Source organism: Oxyura jamaicensis, chromosome 1, assembly GCF_011077185.1.
Source record: "Oxyura jamaicensis isolate SHBP4307 breed ruddy duck chromosome 1, BPBGC_Ojam_1.0, whole genome shotgun sequence".
Classification (NCBI taxonomy): Eukaryota; Metazoa; Chordata; class Aves; order Anseriformes; family Anatidae; genus Oxyura; species Oxyura jamaicensis.
This window is the reverse complement of record NC_048893.1, coordinates 28,468,072-28,490,205: the sequence shown is the minus strand read 5'-3', so window position 1 is coordinate 28,490,205 and position 22,134 is coordinate 28,468,072. Positions and strand designations below refer to the sequence as shown.

The 22,134-nt window shown below is 37.1% G+C and overlaps 1 protein-coding gene across 5 annotated transcripts in view; it reads right to left on the bottom strand.

The window, feature by feature from the left end:
- The window catches only part of DOCK4 (dedicator of cytokinesis 4), a 250,323-nt gene that overhangs the window by 98,584 nt on the left and 129,605 nt on the right, over positions 1-22,134 (bottom strand). For all 5 annotated transcript variants that reach the window (XM_035320881.1, XM_035320922.1, XM_035320890.1 and 2 more), the window contains exon 13: positions 11,857-11,982. In XM_035320881.1, coding sequence (XP_035176772.1) covers positions 11,857-11,982 — 126 coding nt within the window. The remainder of the gene's footprint in view (positions 1-11,856; positions 11,983-22,134) is intronic.

Here is a 22,134-nt window from a genome sequence, read left to right as displayed (position 1 = left end):
TCCTGACAAATCTGTAGCACAATATTTATGTGAACATATTATGAGAGAAAGCTCATAAGATTAAAAAGTCAAAGGGGTTGTAAAAATCAAGCACAAAGCCTTATCAGAAAATAGAATTGCTGACTGAAAAAAAGAAAAGGCATTTGGGAAGTGAACTTCAATCTGGAAAGGAAAAAGGAAAGAAAACTGCGATAAAAACATACAAAAATATATCTGGGACTGATTTTTAAAAGGTATTTAATTCTCAGTATATTGTTCTGGAGATATCCTAACCTCTTTTACTTCCCAAATGTAGAAAGGCCATTGCTTCAAGCTTCCTTGACAAATATACTGTCTTTTTTAAGTGAGATTTTCTGTGTAAAACTAACCTGAGGCATTCCTTTGTGGACCCCCTTTAAGTAAAATCAATTCCAAGTTGATCTATAAAGTATTGAAACATCAGCAAATGCCTGATTTTTTTTTAAATCTATATTCCTTTCTTTTTCATTTCTGGAAACTATAATTACACATTTGATTACAAGAACATGCATCCTTCTTCTATAGTATTTCTTCCTCGACAAGTATACCAGATGGATAATTCTCACATTATATCATCTTGTTTTCACCAAGAGATGCAATTATGGCCACAGCGAGCACTGAAAGTCAAAGTTCTGCTGAATACCTAAGTTCTGAGGTAGACTTTGGTGAGTACAGATGGTAGCTTCTGCTAAAGTATCTGCATGACTCAAATAAATCTCCCCTAGGTGGGTGTGTACTGAGATTTTTTTTACTGTCTTACATTTGACCAAATGTGCAGAACTTACACAGAAACAAGCAAGGGACATCTCGGACATTAGAACCAATCAGTTTTCAATCACTGGTTGAAAACATGCCTATAAAATTGAATCTCAATCAGACATGATGAGCTTTTAAACATGGTGAAAAAAGCAGCAGACATATTCAGAAGTACCAATGTCACCTTCTCTAAATATGCTTCAGTGAAAACATGCAATGGCTATTTTCAGCATAAAGTTTGGTACAGGAATAAGTAACTGAAAATAACATGGAAATGTTGCACAACTTTAAGGTGACAAGCCTATCTCTACCTATAATGAAGCTGTGTGGAAGATCTAGACCTTTTGAGAGGTTTCTTTCAAAAGAAAGGGCAGCTCATTTTCACCTGTTCTCACAGAGCATCTCCATTACATCAATCCTGTATGACTAGAACCAGTTTTCTTCAGGCTTTCTGAATTCACCAGGGCTTGTGGGCTGGGCAACGACCATGTAGATGTGGACATCCAGTTAATAACAGAGGTAAACAGCGTGGAGTTGAAACATCCATGGTAAGTCAGCTTTTTCTAGGACTGACATACAGTTTTCTGGGAAAGAAAAGGCTATAGGAAGCTGAATCACTCACACTAAGACTCAATAAACATGTTTTGTGAAGCTACACCACCCAGGGCTCCTGAGAAGCAAAGGGCACTTCTAGACATGTGCGCTGGGGGGCTGAGTCAATAGAAGATGGAGAAAAGAAAATTAAACAAGTTATGCATTGCATTTCTGTGTTCTCTGAATAATTTTGCTACACAAAAATACTGCTTATCTTAGCACAGCCACCTTCTACCCCCGATCCCAATAAAAACGAAGTTAACATGATACAACCAACCACAGGTAAGACAGAAGGTTGTTGTAGATTAGATGTAAGATGACAAATAACAAAGCAGAAAAAAAAGGCATTACTCCCTGTTGGAATAAGAAGTAATAAGCTGTCTCTTGAAAAAATGGAAGAACTGTGAGGATCAAAGAGTGTATCTAGGGAAGCTGTTTGCTATTGCTCTTACTTCAGGCAAAACACAATGTGTTGAAAAATGGTATCAGTAGCTTCTGTCCTAATTACAGAAGCAACCCATTAGACCTCGACACTATTAAGTTAGGAGTCTATCCTTTAGTTTGTTTGGTTAATCAAAACTACATTTTTAAATATTAGAAGCTACAGACTGAAGCATTCCTACAAGAGGTTCTGGTACCAGGGGAGGGCTAGAGATATATAGAAATCTCAATTCCATGTAATTTAATGAAAAAACTGTAAAGCTGTAGTGATGTGGATGATTATACTGCCTTCACTTTCCAATGGAGCACAAAGATTTAGCGTACACACTGAGGGGACACTTGGTCTGATATGTGAATCTAATTGTACGCGAAAGGTGAGGAACTGAAATGCCTGGGTTGCTAAATCAAAACGCACACAGCACAGCATTGGCAGTAACTGCCTCTTCATATGGTCCTGCCAAAACATTTCAGCTTGGACCTGGCAAAAACATATTGAAAGCACTATTAATAGGCTAAGAGGAAAAACTCCGAACCCTTATTGCCCCAGATGTAGGTGCTAGCCAGGCACACTACAGCTCAAGGTTTCTGACCTGAGAAGAAACAGAAGAAGCTTCATTCATGATCTCAATCCAACTAGCAATGAGGTATCACGGGCTAAACCGCAGTGGAGGATGGAGACCCGATCAGTGTCAGTTACATGACAGAGGCAAATACAAGGAACAAAAGGAAAGGCCAATTAAAGCCCCAAAACAACCGCAAGAAATACTGACGGAGGACATGCTTAACTAATGGAGGTCAGCCTTCCTGATCCTGCCAACAATAAAACACAAATGCTAAGTAAACAGAAAAGAGAAATTAGGCAGGAATAATGTGCAGGCTGACAATGCATGCTCAGGGGTCCTATTACCTTCACCCCGCCGTTTCATTATGGGACGGTTCTGCAGACTACCTTTCCTTCATAGATAGGAAGCTGAATTATCACTGTTCAGGAGCCTGCTTACAGGCACTGGTCTGCTGTTCCTGCTGCTCACAGGATGTACCCCCAGATACAGGACCTGCATGTGAGCTGCTCCTAGCCCACAGAAGCTTCAGTGCTTGCACTGAACCTCAGGTGATGAGAGCAACATAGGTAACCACTAGGGAGAAGAACGTCAGGTCAGGACAAGTACCACGAGAACATCTGTATGAATGTATTGTTTGTTCTTTTATTTTTCTATAAATACTTGTACCTTATCTGTGTGTCAAAGTAACGATCCTTCATTGCATAACTGTTTCCAAAGTTCCACTGAGGGAGCTGTGAGTTGCAATTGCAACACAGATATTGTAACAACAAGACTTTCTTCATATTCCAACCATATTCAGAACTGTAAAATTTCTTGTAGCTTATTATTATGGAACAAGCTTTTCAAGCTGGAGATAGCTGTCAAAGATCAAAGGTAGCTGTCTTTGTTAGAAAGAGAAGAGAGTTTAGTTTGCCAGTCATCCTCAAGAAAGCTTTCTAGTGAAATAAATTCCAATTCAATTATTTACTGCTGTAACAAAACACAGTGTGATTGTATTTGACTGAGACAGCATCTCTGATAGTTACAGCTTACAGTGTGCAAATCTAAACTGTCCTGACAGCAGCTGCTAATTTGAAAATAATTACACAGAACCCACTAGGAGCTTTTGTTAGTAACTGCCTTTTTGAAAGCGTTGTTCAGAATTATAGGTCCTTTAGAACCATGAATTGAGCAGGAGCATAAAACAGTATTTGGTTTACAGAAAGTTCTTGTTAATTTACATCTCTGTAAAGTGCAAGCTAATGAGTTGCTGGGCTTTATACTTTAAACATGACTTGAACAGCTCTTAAAACAATTTCATTTGCAGGGAGAGAAACTCTCTGGACATGGCCCAGACAAAATGGTTCTATGTGGGATGTAAATCTTGTGGATGCAAAATGCTTTAAAGTTCTTGAAAAGACTTTGTAGAATAGGGCAAGAACTGTGTAGCCATAATCAGTAAAGAAATCTCAAAGGTGATTTTAACGTGAGGATAGGACCAGAGACCCTTAGCCCACGTTGTGTTCAGCCCTTCGATTCAACACATTCAATACCTCTTAGCAGCAATGAATTTACTATCCATGCTGATATTCTGAAAACAACAAGCAAAACAAAATTAAACACAAAACAAAACACAGAAAATCTTCCACTCCTTTTTTTTAGGCCAGTAAACGTGCAAACTGACATGGCTACAGTTATGATAGGAGGCAGTTTACAGAAACACAGGGAACAAGACAGAAGAGCTGTCTTGCAGCAGTGCAACAATGCAAAGGAAGGTGGCCCTCTACCTGGGTGACACAACACTGACTCCCAGGTAACAAAACAGCATAGAGCTCAGATTTCAACCAGTTGTACTGCAAGCTGATGGTATTTGCAGCAGTCTCAACCTGGAGGCTGTAAATACCTTAACGATCAAAATAGATGTATTTATAAATATATCCACTTTGGAGAGTAAAATAATAATTAAGTCCTGGAACACTATAGCACTACTAAACACTCGCTAATGCCTTCCTGGCAATTGAACTTTGATGACTTGTTCTCCTCTAGCATATCAGAATTTCACATCAAGCTTCACAGATGCATTTAATTAGAAAAGGTAAATTTAAAAATAAATTAAAGTTAAGCAATTTGGCACCATTCATGAAAATCACAGTGCAAAATGGTGTTATCTGAGTGAAGGACATCCTTAGAAAGATCAAGTCAGGAACATAGAGTCACACTGCATTTCACAAGGAATTTCATCACTGTAGTAAGTAAAATCTCCTTACTGAAACAATTAATTTTTTGTTTAGCATTGTAGAAAGTACTGGAAAAGTGGCTGGCTGCATATCAGTGAATGCTTAAAAAAAAAAGCAGTTCTGAAGGGAGAAATACAACAATACTTTTTAAAACGGGGCAAATTTCATTGACATGACTGAAGCTGCCAGTGAACGTGTGTCAGGTTTAAGGGCTGTGACAACCACCAGTCAGATGTCTGTTCAGTTCTTTCTCTCCGTTTAGCAGTATCTTGACTTCTTGCTTACTGCTGCAAGGAACAACTTTGCTATTTGCAAGAAGCATAGACTCCCAAATTACTATTTGTCCGTAATATTCACATATGGCTCAGGAATGAGAGAACATTGTACAAAGTGCTTAAATACATATATACACAAAAAGGTCTGAGACTGGGATCTTCTGGGTGACAGCTGACAAAAACTTAGTTGGTGTGTGTGTGTGTGAATGTGTCGCTGCATTTAAGTACATGACAGGGGCTGGGCAGAAAGAAATAAGACAATTTTTGTTATTTTTGTACTACTAGCTAGTTTTTATTTAACAAGACTCAGTAATACTCTAAGAGAAGAATTAGAACAATGTATAAAAATTTCAGGAGCATTGGTGACTTTGGTAATAGTTCTGCTATTTTACTGTTAGATTTAGTAAGCTTTGGCATTTAAACTGAAGGCCAAGAGGAAAAAACAGACTCCTTTTCTCAGTTATCCTACTGTCCTTTCTCAAGAGAACATAATGTACATTTCAGCTTTATTGCAGAAACTCTCAACAAGCCCTAAAAAACTCATCAGAAAGCAGCTGACAAAGCAAATGAAATGCCCTTTACAAATGGGATTCTCAAACTGTAAAACTTTCAGATTTCAAACAAAATGTAGATCTACCATGTTTTCTGTGGTTTTTCCTTGCTCTTCCTTTTAACAGTGAGATGTAAAACAAATTGATTTGAACAGTGGGGAGTAAAAGATTTGCAAGCTTGTTTAACAGAAAACAGACCTGTTGACTTTCTAAGGAATTTAACAGAATTTTGAGGCTATTTTTTCAAAGCTAACACATTCACTTCTTAGTCTCCTAATGATATTTACCTGTTTTAGTGAAGAAAGACTTCTAAGACATAACTGCCTTCTATATACTTCCAACGTATCACTGCTACTTATTCTATGCTCAGAAGAAAGTCAGCTTACTCCTCCAAATATACTATCTGCAGAAGGCCCTTTTCCTCATTCTTCTCCACTTCACAGAAACATAGAATATCACAAGTTTGAATGGTCCCACAAGGATCATCGAGTCCAACTGCGGGCTCCACACAGGACCACCCAAAACTCAGATCATATGTCTGAGAGCACTGTTCAAACCCTCCTTGAACTCCAGCAGGCTCAGTGCTGTGACCACTGCCCTGGGGAGCCTGTCCCAGTGCCCAACCACCCTCTGGGTGCAGAACCTTTCCCTAACCCCCAGCCTGACCCTCCCCTGTCCCAGCTCCATGCCGTTCCCTCGGGTCCTGTCGCTGTCCCCAGAGAGCAGAGCTCAGCACCTGCCCCTCCGCTCCCCTCGTGAGGGAGCTGCAGGCCACCATGAGGCCTCCCCTCAGCCTGCTCTGCTCGGGGCTGAGCAAACCAAGGGACCTCAGCTGCTCCTCATACGTCTTGCCTTCTAGACCTTTCACCATCTTTGTAGCTCTCCTTTGGAAGCACTCTAATAGTTTTACGTCCTTCTTACATTGTGGTGCTCCAAACTGCACACAGTACTCAAGGTGAGGCACCCCAAGATATGGCTGGCCCTTTTGGCTGCCAGGGCATACTGCTGACTTGCCATCAATTTGAACCACCAGATCCCTTTCTGCATGGCTGTTCTTTAGCCTCTCGTCCCCTACTGTACATATATCCATCCCAGGTGCAGAATCCAGCACTTGCTTTTGTTAAATTTCATTTTGAAACTTTAAATTGACAGAAGTTCATTTGAATACTGGCCTTTTCTTCTCTTTCCATATTCCTCTTCTATTTTTCCATCAGTTCCTAATGAACCAAAAAAAAAACAAACAAACAAAAAAAAAAAACCAAAACAAAAAAAAAAAAAACAAAAAACAAACAAACAAACAAAAAAAACGACAGAGACCATGGGAAGGAGAAAGAAAACAATATAAAAGTTCCTTGCACTTGCCTAACCAAGTATGGAGTCACGTATTAGTATCTTTGTTTTCTCCAGTGATTTTCCTTTGATAAAAAGGATCAAAGCTTTTAAATAGTATTAAAACAGGATTTGAAAGCAGAGGATATTCCCCATGGAGCGCTGCAGTTCTGTGAAAGGTCAGAATTCAAGGTGTCTTTACTTGACAGTATTGCTCAAACATATTTTGTGTAACTAATATATCCAAGGCAATATTACTTTCAGTAATTAAAAATACATATTTCTGGATTCTTGGAAATCAGAACAGCAAACAGTGGCAGGTGGAAATTTAGGCTGTTTATACTCCATACAGGCTGATCAAGATTGGAAAAAATTCATACCACTCTTTGTGGGAGAAAAATGTTTAAGTATGTCAGACATATATTTCTCTTCCTAGAATCAACAGCTCTTTACTAAGTCCAAGCTCACTGACAGCTACATAGACACATACACTTACCATGATGACGAGAACAGATTCCATAGCTTTCTTTACATTTTTGCTCTCCAGACTCTTATTCTAAGCTTTGAAAGGGGGAATATGCTTCTAGTCAAAATCACGTCGTTGAAAAATGCATGTTATCACATGGATAGCATTTTGGGAGATCATTTGTATAAAAAGACAAATATTTTAGTTCTAGTTTCACTTTTAAAACTTCTGAAAAGGGAAAGAAAGAAAGATTGGAAAGAGTGTACTTGCATATGAAAAGAACAAAAGACCTTTTAATAATCCAGATGAAGGAGTAGTAAATATATTCAGAAGCTTTCAAAGACAATTCTGGTGAGATATTATAACTGGTGAGCTAAAGGACACCTCATGGATTTAAAAGTTGACAAATGTAAAGCAATGATGTTGTGATGGTAAAAAAAATAAAAATAGTTACTGTTCCTAAATTAAGCATACAAAAGCTTGTATGCAATTTCAAAGTACTGAAACATCCTAGGCAGCTCATTTTATCTGCTAAATGACCAGAAATTGTTATAAAAGACAACACTGAGAAACAAAACGCAACTTTCGTTGTTTGTCAAACATAAGACAAGTCTGGAAGCATTAAAATTCTATTACAGAAATTAACGCTGCAGCTTCATGTAGAGTCTTTAGCTATGCTATTTGTGAAGTGAAATCACAGGATTAGAAGAGGACCCAAAAATTCTGAGAGAAGAATAACAATCGAAGAATATTCCAGTCAGGACTGACTAGCACAGATATAGATAGCAGCATGGTAGACCACTTACAGTTACAGTTACAGGGAAAACAATGGTCAGTGTAATACCATTGTGCTGACTCGTCAATTCTTTAACCTCTTCTAGTTTCAAAAGAGTTTAATAATTTGGATGGACAGGAAGAAATATAAATGCTGATCCAAACCCAGAGGAAGTGGTGGTCAGATCTCAGCAGTGGTAATGCCACCAGCTGAAATCCTAAAGTGAAAAAGGGTGCCTATAGGTAAATGGTATCTGTCTATGAAAATCTGTTGAGATGTCAGTCAACAAGCCAATTGTTTATACTCTGCAGTATATTTTATGGACTAAGGCATTTGGAGGTGAGATGCTATAAAATACATATACTATTTCAAATGCACATCTCTAGCTGTTTAAAATCAGAATTCTCTTCTATATTATATAGAAAGGTACATAGAATAAATTTCTAGGTAGAGTTTCAGGAAATAATGGTTGGGCCTAACTGTATTTCTTAGTGAAAAAATAATTCTTACAGAAATCCACAAGATTATTTTACTTTATGTGCTAGTGTCTCACACTGAATGGATTTTGTCTGTACCAAGTAGTAAGACAAATACTAACAACAGTAGACTTAGCACTATTAATAACACTCTAGCTTAAATAAAGTAAACCAGATGCAGTTCTAGTTTGACAAGCACAATAAAGTTAAAGTAAGATGTGCAACTATATAGATGATTACCACATGACAGCTTACAGTCTGTTTAAAACTGGCAGCCCTAGCAGAGAGCTCTGGCTCCTCCAGTAATTCTTCATTCAGACAAACACCTGTGATAGGGTTTACTCTGATTCTAAAATATTCATACAACACATGCTAATGATCAGGCTTCTTTAAGCAATTAGGTATCTTCCACACAGATGCAAAAAAGTGTATGCATATGTGCCAGAACACATGAGCATAACACACAGCGCTGATGTTAGGCAGTGATGCAGATGCTGTAAGTTAAATTTGAAACCAAATTCCATACGAGTACAGAATATAAAAGAGCAGAAAATACAGGTACAGTTATGTATAGAAATATACAAAATGGCTCTCACATTTTATCTACTATGTACATTAATTTTAAGTATTTCTCAAAAAGTTTAGTACGTTCGCAGACATCCAATGTACTTATATAAGTAACAACGAGGCTATCTGTCCTTCCAGGAAACGTTGAACTGTTAAGATAGAAATTCAGAGTGTAAGCACAGTTGTCCTTTAATGCAGTACAAAGCTTTCCAAGAATATCAGCTTGCACATCTGACAACTGCCACAGGAGGATGATGGAAAGGGGAGTACTAGTAGTTGCATACATTGTGCCCTTATATCCTTGTTAAACCTAGAAAATGTATATTGATTAGGCTCATAAGATGACATTTTTACTTCCTTTCTTTATTCTGCTGTCTAGAATAGAGTGAGTTACCTATTTCACAGCCTTTTTTGAATCATATATGCCATTTTTTAAATTCGTCTACTTAATGTCCTAAAACACTTGAAGTTCTTCATTAAAAAATTCCATTGGTCCTGAAAAGAGGCTTCACCCTGTCAGTCTTCACTGACATAAAAAGTATTACTCTGTAAAAATATGCATTATTGTCATCAAGACTCTGGTAAAAATGCTGATCCTAGTTACTCTAAGAAGCAAAACCTCTAAAAAAAAAAAGGACTGATACAATGTAAAACAAAGGTCAGTTACAGTTTAAATATGCCAAAATAGGAGATGGACTTAAAATCTGGCACTTCATACAACAGACTTTAGTTTAGCAGCATGTAGTATTTCTTACTAAATAATTCAAGACAGTCTCGTTCAGAACCCTAACCTAAGTGCTAATTAGCCAGAGCAACACACTCAATTTCAACAAAAAAACAACAAAAAGACCTAATTAGTGACCATTTCCAGTGGCAAAAGATGAAGTTCTCTCATTCATCTCTGAAAAGAGACACTAGAGAGAAACAAAATGAAAGGGGAGCTTTAAAAGAAAAAATCATTTCAAAGGCTAGGCTCCTGCAGGCATTTCACTGCCTAGAGCACACTGCTCTGGTTAGCCCTTGGAACTTGTCATTAGAAGAACGAGATGATTATTTCTCTTTAGGAGAAATCTCCTCTATGCCAGCAAATACAGACTAAAAGTTGCACTTTTTCTAAACTGAGGTATGCATACGTTCTGACCAAAAAAGCAGCACACCAAAATCCAGATATTATTTTTTCAATAAAAAAGGACAAGCCAAGCATGTGCACTTCTTTGAATCTGGTTTGGAAAACTCCTCCAGCAGCTCACTACACAGCACTCTGCTATAACATGCTTTTAGCAGTTTAGTACATCGAGTTATTTCACAAATGGAAAATGAGAACTAAGAAAACCACTGAGAAAATTTGATAACACAGAGTAGAAGGCCACTAAATCATAGACAGATAATGAGTAAATGGAGAAAGGTTTCTTAATGGGAATTATAGTGTGCTTTTTGTAGCTTTGTAAACCTCCTTCCATTGTTATCAGCTGTATTATCTACCATACACATTTGATTCATAAGACAAATTTAACAGTCACACACAACACACCAAAAAAAAAAAAAAAAACTACCTAAAAAGACCAAAGTCCTCAATTGAAGACTTCCATTAAACATGTGTATATAATCTACCTCTAAATTAAATGGTACCAGACTCATGCATTTTACTGTTCTAAATAGCATGGTGACATCAGCAGAATATTTTCATAATAACAATAAACCTGTTTTATTAACTTGTGCTCTGTGAAAAATTTAAGTGATCAGTAGTACTGATGAGGGATGCAGAAGGACAGATGTTTAACTGGCAGTAAGAACACAAGAGTGAATTCTCAATTGTCAAGTTTCAGGCAGAAATTCAAGAGAAGTACATGCCCATAGCTAAAGCCGAGTCTCATTACTGAGTTTTAAATGCCTATTATGACTTCCTTGATTGGTGAAGCATTGAAGCTTATGTATTCTTGCCTCAAACCTCAGTTTGCTTCTGATTTATATATAAAGGAATGCAAAGCATGTATTTATAAAGAAGAAATAGTCCCTATTAAAAAACTCCAAGTCTTGAGGATGACTTACATCCGTATGTACGTGTACTCAGAGCTGAAACAAAGATGTGAATTCCTCCCTCCAACGTTTCTCAGTAACACAAAAATCTTGCCTAACTAGTCTGCTTGTAAGAGTGCTTTTCCTTTAAAAAGACATTGTCTGTATAACTTCCTGCAACCCATTAAACTTAAAAAAAATTTCATTTATTGGAAGGAACTATATATATTACCTCTGTCTTCTTCCTATATTTCCTTCTTCACGTACATATTGACACATTCTTTCAACCTTCCTTACCACCTCTTCAAGCACTTAAACAGGTTGAAGTATATTATCATACAATCTGCTCAAAATAAAGTCTCCACATCCCTACAATGACCTATTTCCAGTATCTCTATCTCATCAGTTGAGGTGCAAACCTGGTGAAACCAGAAGCTGTACAGTGTCAGTAAAAGTCTGTGAATCCTTATTTAGGAAGTAACCAGCTCTGAAGAACATAATGTTCTGCCGGTATTGCTTTCTCTGTGCAGAGCTCAGCAGTCTTGTATTCAGTCATCTTCACTTCCATAAAGTAGGGTTTCATCTCTCAAAAAGAGATTGCTATGGCTGTATGCCCTTTTGAAATTAATGTAGTATCTAATGTGATGGGGCCTCTGGGATATAGCTTACTTTTATTTACATCAGAAAAAAAAAAAAAAAAAGTTTAAGGATTTTTAGAACGAGATACTTGTTTCGAAAGCAACTGAAAGATCAGTAATTTCTCATAATTTCTTCCTCCTGCTGCTTATGGAAAATTTGTTCTTTTAAACTTACCAGGCATGATGATATTGGAAAAACCTAGCTTCCTTGTTATGGATACTCCATGGGTAAACATGGATGTATACTCTCTCCTGATCTGTTCTATGTCTCCATGAAGCAGCTGAAGAGAAACTGCCAGACCTGAAATTGAAGAGAAAAACAAGGGAAAATAAGACATTCAGACAGACTATGATCATCATTACTTCTGCAAAACTTTGTATGTTTGCAAGTATATATGCATTCTTGACAGGTTGGACAACTGAGAGGAAGTTTAGTAATATCAAGCTATTATATGATTACTCTATGTTAAATTATTACTATATTATTGTATATTGTATTATTACAAGCTATTATATCATGTTATATTCAGTAATATCAATAGTATTAATGTATTTAGTAATGGTATCAACACCCAGAAATCCAGAAGGGTGAGAAAACAACTACTCATGAAGAAGAATTAGCCAATTATTACTGATGTGTAACTGAACTACAATGACACGTCAGATCACAATTGTCTCAATAGAGATGGACAGAGACCTTAACTGGAAAAAAAAACGTTAGAGAATGTCAATTAGGAAAAATGTCAATTGGTAATATTTGCTACCATTTAATTTTTTCATTTACTTCAACACAACATTGCCTTCATTGGTATGTAAAAAAAGGTGCAACCATGGTGGTCCCTATCCATTAGGAAAACAGGGACATCTCATTACAAAGCATCATTTCATCTTATACAAAGTAATACAATTATTCATCCAAAATTTGAAGAAAAAAACTTCAATAAACAAATCTAGCATAATCAATATTTGTTACATAGGCAAAGTAATGCCATAATGACTGAAATTACTTTTTTTTCAATATTCATCAGATTTAATCAATCATGCTCTTTTCTATGTTTGCTAATAGACATGCAAAATGCAAGGCAGATAACCTAATCATTTCCCAACATTTATTGCTCTAGAATTTAGGAAGCATAACTTCACCTATTATATCTGCAGTATACAAAACAAATTGCAAACACAATACTTCATCACTGCTGAGATTAGCAGAAACAACAGGCATGCCTTTTGGTTATTTCAAATATAATCACCAAGACAAGTGTCAGGATGATACAGTTTGCAGAGATTAATCTGCCCTGACCTTCAGCATTACTACAGCATATTATGTGTCAACAGATCAAGGGGAAGATAAGAGGAAACTCCTCAAATACACTGAACAACTGGAGATAAAAAGACAACTGATTAACTTCAGATTAAGCTTAAGTAAATAACAAACTGAACAACAAGGTCATTGGTCCTTTGGGCTGAGGAAGAAATTCCCCCTATGAGCATGTAACTTTTAACTGAATGAATTTACTTGAAGTCTGATGGTTCTTAAATCACAACCTGAAAGATCTGTCCTAAGTACTACTAGTTCAGCCTACTTCCTGGAAGACATCAGAGGTGTAATTAGCATAACACCTTTTATGTTCTTCCTCTTATCTACTTTTACATTTTATTATTTTGGCAACTCCAGAGAATGTGATGCTCTAACCAGACGTCCATTCTCTTAACATGAAAAAGAGCTCACCTACGTATCTCCAAATCAGTGCATCAACAAATATTACACGGAAAAACGTTCAGTGAAGTCGATTCTAGTTTAAGGACTGAATTTAATAACGGACATTATTTCTCTTGGTAATGGTAATGTGTTCTGTGATTAACCACTTAAAAACGTCTAGGGAGAAGTGACAATTGCTATCAGTGTAGACCAGAAAACAAACCCTTGGTGGCCTGCTTATGTCTGTGGTGGTTTTACCTTGCCGGGCAGCTGAGCTCCACCACAACCACTCTCTCACTCCCCCTCCTCAAGGGAAAAGGGGATGAAAATAGAGTGAAAAGGGCTCAAGGCTGAGATAAGAACAGGGAGATCACTCACCAATTATCGTCATAGGCAAAACAAACTCAGAAAAGGGAGATTAATGAAATTTATTAGCTATTACTAACAAACCAGAGCAGTGTTCCATTTCAGTCTGTGAGATTACATATAGCCAATTCTACATACGGTAGCTACATGTTATACCTATCTATTAGATACAAAGCACAAAGCATTCATATCAATGTGTTGCACTGTAAAACTGAACAAAGCTAAGCAAAAGCTAAAACAAGGTAGATGTAATTTATTGTTTTGTTATTAGATAAATGCTGTCAAAATAAATCTGCAAGCAGGCCAAGACAAGTCCAGCCAGCCAAAGCCAGAGAGGTCCTGAAGACTGTGCTGTCAGCTAAACACAAAACCTGTGGCCAGTTATATGCGATATCAATTCCATATTTATGGTCTACAGAAATACCACTTGACAAAGAAACTAGACACTCACTGTGACTTGGGAAGCATTTATCTGAGAGTCATGAGGAAGAGGTACATTGTAAAGACAGAATAATTCCCATTTTACAAGGGACACTTTACAAGTTTGTATCCCTATTATAAGTCAAGTTACCAGACTATCAGTTTGAGTTACTAAGATCATTTAAAGTATGCAGACACACCACAGAGCCATTCAGATTTTTATAACACTGCCTGCACATTCAATTGAAGTGAAGAGGAACTTGCTCAGACACACTGCAAAACAAAGTGAAATGAGGAGGCACCAACTAGTTGAAAAAAAACACCTTCCTCACCAAAATGTAAGCAGAACTTTGTGTATCTCTGCAATGGCTAGAAAGCCACTGACCTCAATTTGCAAGAGATTATAGCTATCTCTATGGAGAAGGAGGGAAGCAGGGAGATAAGATTACTGCTCTGAGAAAGGAATGTTTCATCACCAGACAGTAATGAGACAGAGTCAAGGTGGAGCAAGCTTCCAATTTGGTCTGTAGCCAATCTGAGGGAGATGGAGAAGATACTCAAAGAAAAGAAATGTAATGAAAATAATAGAGATATTCTTTTTGTATAAGGAAATAGAAAGATAATTCATTAACTTTTCTCTTATGAAAACATGAATGCTTTTTTTTGTCTTATAACAAAATTAATATCCTTTAGTTTCAATTAATTCCACTCTGATGATGTGTGTCAATACCAGTTTTTTCTCATGTAAGTTCCTTCATTAGACTATAAAATTATCAGCCAAGTCTAATGAGTTCAGCTTCAGAAAAAAAAAAATAATTGAACATTCCTGCTGGAACAGCTGTACATGGACAAAGGAAAATAAAAGACTGTAAAATGCCACCGCATGTGGCATCTGACAGTGGCTGATATGATCACTGAAGCATTTATGAGACCTAGAACCTCTCTAAAACTTCGCAACTATACATTTTCCATTTCTAGAACATTTGGAGCTAAAATATGAAAATAAAAATGATGATCCAGTCTCCAAATGACTGGCACACTTTCCTTAATTAGGTACACGGTCTCGTTTTGTCCCCTTCAAAAAAAAAATCCAATTACTTACCTCATGTTTAAAGTACCTCCCTCGTAATTAAAACCTATTGTGTTAATTATTGTTCTTCATTTACTCTAGTTTTGAAAATATTGCTACAAAACTCCATGTGCTACTGGAATCTGCCTTTACTTCTTTTGCAAACACTAGAGATTTCTCACAGCTAACTTGTACTATAGTTCACCATGGATGATTTTTATCATTCAGATGATAGAGAATACAGAAAATTGACAAGCTGCTGAATAAGCATCCTGTATTTCTGTTAGATATGTGATTTAAGCTTAATGCAGCTTTTATAGTGCATTATTGATTTCTGCAATTAGTTATAACAAAAGGCAACTGTTCATTATACTTAACACATCACTTATTTGCATTTGAGCTTCTGGAGGAGGGGAAAGCATTTACATTCAGCTTCTATCTACTGGCAACAGAGCATCCTAGATCATATTAAGAAAATGCCTAGCAGCTGCTCAGGAAGCTGACAGAAAAGAAACAAACAAACAAACAAAACAACCCCCCTTTGCCCCCAAAACCAAGCCAAAATAGACAGAATATTATTCAGAAATGTTTATATTTTAAGAAAGGTAATAAAATAAGGCATCTGTCCAAATAAAGCTGCCTAAGGGTGTTAAAAATATTCTGAAAGCATACAGGTGTTCACATTTCCTATAGTATTTAAAATACCCAAAATACAACGGTAAAGATAAAGCCAGTAGATTTTTATATTATAATTGATGAACAAAATTTTATTAGTTCTTTGCGATATGGGAAAAATAATTGTATAAATCTTGTGAAATTTGGTCACAGCAAAATCTGTGTAGTAAATCCCACAAATTACAGTCTGGGAACAGAGAGAAAAAGAGAGGCAAATTCAATACCTACAGGCCTTGTTAAAGGTTTGATTGTGATTATTCTGAATGAGCAAACTCCAAACTCTTTCTCTTTCCCTCAACTTTATATTTTTTTTTATTTTTTTTTTGGCTCAGTAAAAAAGAACGCAAGAAAAACAGCCTTTGCAGGCTCACAAATTAAATGAACTCTTGTACCTAAGACTTTTGTCAGAAATGCCATCAAGAGAGGAGAAGGTTTTTTGTTCCCTTGCATCTTTTTTTTTTTTTTTTAAATTCACATGGAAAATTAATGCATAAATGCAAACAGCATTCTATTAACCGGAAAACTGGCTTGGAATTTCTTTACAGGGAAGATTGGAGTACCTCAAGTATTTCTTGCCAGAATCACCATGAGATGACGGCTACAGGACCAGAAGGCTAAGTGACTGTTCTAGTCTAATCCCCTTATACAGGCAACTGGGTAATGACTATTGTAGTCTAATCTCCTTATACAGGCAACAAAGATCTCAGCAATAATTTCTCCAGTTCTTACCTGGGTAAGCCCATTAATGCCCTTTTTCTATTAACAATGCACATAGCATGCCAATTCCCATTGCCACGTTATATTGTTATATTGCAAAAGCAAATCATCTTGTTAAAAAAAAGTAAAATTACACTTTTACACAGCTTTGTTAGAATACTAGGCAGTGCACAAAACAGATGATTTGACAATTTCCAGATATTGCTTTCATTGCAAATAATATACAAAAGGTTCTAGGGAAACACTTGTTTTTTCCTTCATGAAGTGCAGGTCTGCAATCAACTTTCATGCCACTGCATGAGAAATTTAGGTACATGGCATGTTTCAAATTCAGAAACAGTCAATATTTGACTGAGACCTCTAGAAGGTGTTAAAAACTTTAAAACCATAAAAGCCCAGGTAATGTTAGCAATGAAGTTGTAACTATAACCCTTGGAGGAGATAAAATCTTGCATGAGCATTCATTAAATTTATCATCTGAAGCTGTCTTTAGACGTATTATTCTTTCAGTAGATAAAGTTAAGCAAGTCAATAATGTTATATGATAGTAATAAGCAGAGTAATCTTTTGAAAATACTAATAAGACATAACCCAGTGCAAAGATGCAAATACAAGCCAGCTACACCCGTTAGGTGGGAGTTTCAGGGTGCCAGATCAATTACATGCATAACTGCAGTATTGAGATGAACAGCAAGTCATCAGCTTCTTCTGTGTCACTGCATTGCAGAATAGCACATTTTTCATTCTTCTCTAAAAACAAGTCTTTTTGCAACATCTGAGAATACGGTTTGAATTTAACTTTATTAAACTGTTCGTTTCCAGCACAGTGTACAAGTCACGCTGTATGAAAGACACTTATGGATGACTACACCAAAAAACTATCCTGAACCTGACTTTTGAAGTCCTTTTGGTAAAACTGGAACCTTCACAGACAACAGCACAAGCTTGGACTGCCATGTAAATATAGAAGATTATTTCTGAGTGGTTTGTGAGTCTGCCATTTTTATGGATTAACATATTTTCCCCAAACTACCATAGTTAATACTACATGCTACATTAGGTTAAAAACATTAAAGATTTGGTTACTCCTGAATTTGGAAAAAGGGTTTAACAGTAGATAGTGAACAGTATCATCCGTCCTGTAAAACGTAATTAGAAAAGGAAAGTTCTACAAATCCTCGTCTAAAAACCTTCTCTAAAACTAGCTTGTCATTCAGGGACAAAAGATCTTGAGCAACAACTTATGTGCAAATTCTGTGTCTTATTTAATCTTTCAGGTTTAGCATTTGTTGAGAGCAAAAAAGAATGCTTTAATTCGTTGTGTACTTACAGTGAAGCACATATGACTGCTGTTCTTATTTTAAATGTATTTCAAATAGCAGCCTTCAGTGACAACTAATTCTTAAACACATCAAAATAGAATACGCGTAATCTCCTTGTCACAAAATTTAACAAAAGATTAAAACTGGCAGATTAATAAATTGTCACAGAGCTAAAGTAATTAAACAAATGCACTTGCTGTTTAAATGTTAGTGATGTGTAGCTACAGAAAACATTTCAGGGCACTGCGAACACATCCACGCACTCTGCGGAGAACAGACAAATGCCAGAGAGCTGCTGTTCTCAGCTGTGCACAGATGCAGGGCACAGTTTGAAGTGGTGAATCATAAGCTCAGGAGTTACCTAGAAGTTAAGTACTTTGTTCTGTTCCTTCTTCTCAGTCAGGTTCATGTCACCAGTCCTGCCCTCATTCCTCCTCGTTTTCCACTAGCCATTACTCTACTCATCTCTCCACCATGAGCCTACACCTTCTTGTTGTGGCCAGTAGCTGCTCCCAGCAGGGAATGAAGATGTTGTTTCCCATCTGACATTACACACACTGACTCACAGGAAGAAGGTTTCCTTGAACAGCTCTAAGGGGCTAAGGTTGTACCCCTGATGCCGGGGTAGTGTCATGTAAAGAGAGCTGCACTACTTCTTGTATGCAGAAAATACTGCGTGTATGTTACTACAGCTTTGTTCACAGAAATATTAATTCTATAAATTATTATGCTGAGCTACCAATTCCCTGCTACACTTGATCTCTTGTAGCTTTTCAGCATACAAAGTGTGAAAAAATGATGTTCCTGATGGAGCCTCTGCAGTTTCACCACTGGAAGGTATATACTAACTCTAAAAGGCTTCCCCTCTGAATCAACTAATTTATAAGTCAAAGCTTACCGATGAAATAGGAGATGAAACAGCCAAAGTATATTGTTTTCCACATGCTTTTTTTTTTTTTTTTTTTTTTTTTTAATCTCTCGGTATTTGATGGTAACCATGGAGAAAAGAGATTATTAGACTGTCAAGAAGTTGCTGAATGCAGAGAGAGAGAGAGGTGAAGGAAGACATAATGCCCCAGGGCACATACTTCTGTTTCTACCCAAATGCCTCCACTGCCATACTTGTCTCAGAGCTAGCATCTTGGCATATGGGCTCATGCCCTGGGCTGGTCTGCCTCATGTTTTGCCTTCTCCAACCAAGTTTTAAACGACCACTGAGCCACCCCCAGTCTCAGTACCAGCTGATGTTATACTTGGGAACATCAGTTCCCCAAAATGATGAATGTTTGCTTTATGAAACTTACTTTGGTCCGGTTGAATTGAAATAGTAGCAATGTAGTGAGATGTGCCTTTGAATGAGCAACCTTCCTGCTCTTCAAAACAGTTAGTTCCCACAAAACCAGAAGATGTTTTTCCTTTGAGCTGGGATCAGAGCACATGACCTCCTGAGGTCCCTCCCAACCTAACTTAGTGTATGATTTGATGAGTAACTTTCCTCTCTGATGACAGTTTATCCTTCCTTATGATGGGATTCTTGGCAAACATCTGGTAACAATATGGGCATCAAGTCCTCGTCTGGGCATTAGGCAGTGGACAACTTACTAAGCAGCTCTCTTTTGTTAAGTAGCATCACTTCAGATGACCCTGTGCCTGTAGATTTTTGCACAGCTATCATGGGAACACGTTTGCATTTATTATTCACAGTAAAACATCTATCTGAAGGATCTACCTGTGCATCTTTCTCTTTTAAAGAAAGATTTAAATTTGTGGCTGACAGGCTTAGGAACATCTTTTACAAATCTTGTCTCTGCTATATCTAAAATAACTTAGTGTTTCTGCCCACTACTGGATACAATAAATTAATTCCTGATTTTATTCTTTTTACGATCCAAACTGTATGTAAGAGGGCATATGTGATTGATGTAGACTTTCCAAGACATGTATTTTGACTCCTATGCAACAGATGAAAAATGAGTACTGCTACCACGTTAAAAAACAAAAATTGGTAAGAATCATGCTCAAGCCAGAAGTGGTAAGAGAAATCCCACCATTTTCAGTGCATCTCCTCTACAGTATAAGGCCCTCCCATCAATTAAAGCTAATGTGTAATTACCAGTGGAGTCACAGGAGCAGTTTTGGCTGCACTACCACCATACTGCATTCAGTAAACATGCAATTAGGTTACATCACCCTTGTCTAATTCATCACAGCATTCCAAAATAATGGTACAGGAAAAGACCTTCCCATTACATTTGTTATTTTTGTGCAATCCACACGAGTCCAAGGCTACAAAGCAGCTAGATATGCTCGTAATTTCTTACACCAGTAACTTAATCGCTGCAGGATTTGAAAGGATTTTCACCTTCTTTGCTGTAGCAAGTGAAAAGCATGTGTGTCCTTGTCTTATCTCTCCTATACTACTGCATCAGGCACATGTGGCTTTTTAAGACTTGTTATAAGGGAATCTAAATTGGCATTTACACAGGAGCTTACACTTGGAAATGTCAGGAACCTAAAGTAAAAACTGAAGCCAAAATGCAATCCAGTCTTTCTTTTCAAAGGAGGGGGAAGAAAGAACTTGCAAGTACATTTAAAATCATTTTAACATGCTTTTTATAAGATAATTCATTAGGGAGAACATTCACGTATAGCACAAGACCGAGGTTTAAATCTCTCTTCTATAGGATTTGCTAAGATGACATGAGTACAGATCTCACTTACGGAAATCATGCACTATTCAGCAGGTTTTAGAGCCATTTTCACTCTCCCCATGGTATAATGAATATTTTCTGATTGTATACAAAGCTGAAGAGTTACTGCAGGGAAGTCTGAGAAGCCAAGTGATTAGCATTCTCACCTGGGACATGTGAGACAGGCTGAAAATCCCTTTCCAAATCAGTCTAAACCCAGACATTTTCGTTTTTTGTTTTTTGTTTGTTTGTTTGTTTTTTAAGAATGTTTCAACCACTGGAGTAAAAAACTTTTATGGTAAACCCAGAGAATATTTATATATTCCCTGAAATAGCACAAGCGCCACAGCAATCAGCTGCAGCATTTTTTTAAGCCTAGTGCTCAGGCAGCTGAGTCCAGACCACCCATATCCTGAGGGAGCAAGTGCCCTGGTTGCACCCAGCCACCCGTCCATTCTCAACTTCAAGCAGTGGCAGAAATCAAAGGCACCTTCAGGTATCCACAGGAAGATCTTGCACTTGAGGTTCTTTTGAGATGCTGCTGGCATTTAAGGAGGGATTACAGCAAGGACCATCACTGTTTAGCAGTGTAACTTGCTCACAATTTTAAGTAGGTAATTTCTGAAGACAAAACTCTCCACTTTCAAAAGACTACTCTAGTCAGTAGACATTCTTTCCATCACGGTGTGCTGTATGTAATAAATTGTGTTTTAACTTTCAAAAGTATAAAGAACTGGGGAAAAAAAAAAAAAAGTAGCACCATAGTAATGAATGCAAAGTTATGCACGATAGAAGAATCAGAAGAAAGAAATCCACGACTCTGTATATGTGTGTACAATCAGAGTTGCACTCACTGACTTTCATTTATTATTTCTGTATAAAACCATACCGAGTGACAAACAGATTTGGCCTTGTTCTTTTGCCCCTCATCCTAAAATGCACTTTAAACCATTAAAAAAAAATCAACAGGCAGGTTCACTCACGCACAGTAATTCTGTGGGCAAATGAAGCAGCTATTATGTGATCAATAACAGTTTACAAGGCACTTTGTGCATTAGTGTCTGCTTTATTAAAGAGAAAAGCAGTCCACATCCAATTCTATTTATTTACTGAAGTCCCAAGAAATGTCCAGAGTATAGTTGCAGTCACACAGTCAAAGAATTTCATCTGCAACCATGACCCACGCTGCAAACCCTTCAGAAAAAAATTACATTTGACAGAAGCCCCAGCTCCCATGTGAGAGCAAGAACGTTGTCTAAGCTTCACTATCTAAAATACACTATTACTTATGATTGTGCCATCATAGGCAATATTTTATTTCTCTGAAATTACATGGTCCTTTTTGAAACTTTTATATCAGAATTAAAATGTAAGGTTAAACCTGCTTTATTTTTCCAGTTTACTCCAGTTTTTGTATTTTCAAATTCAGAGAGCTACAATAAGAACACAACACACAGAAGTTCTGTTTGCTTATTTATTGCAGCCTCAGCATGGC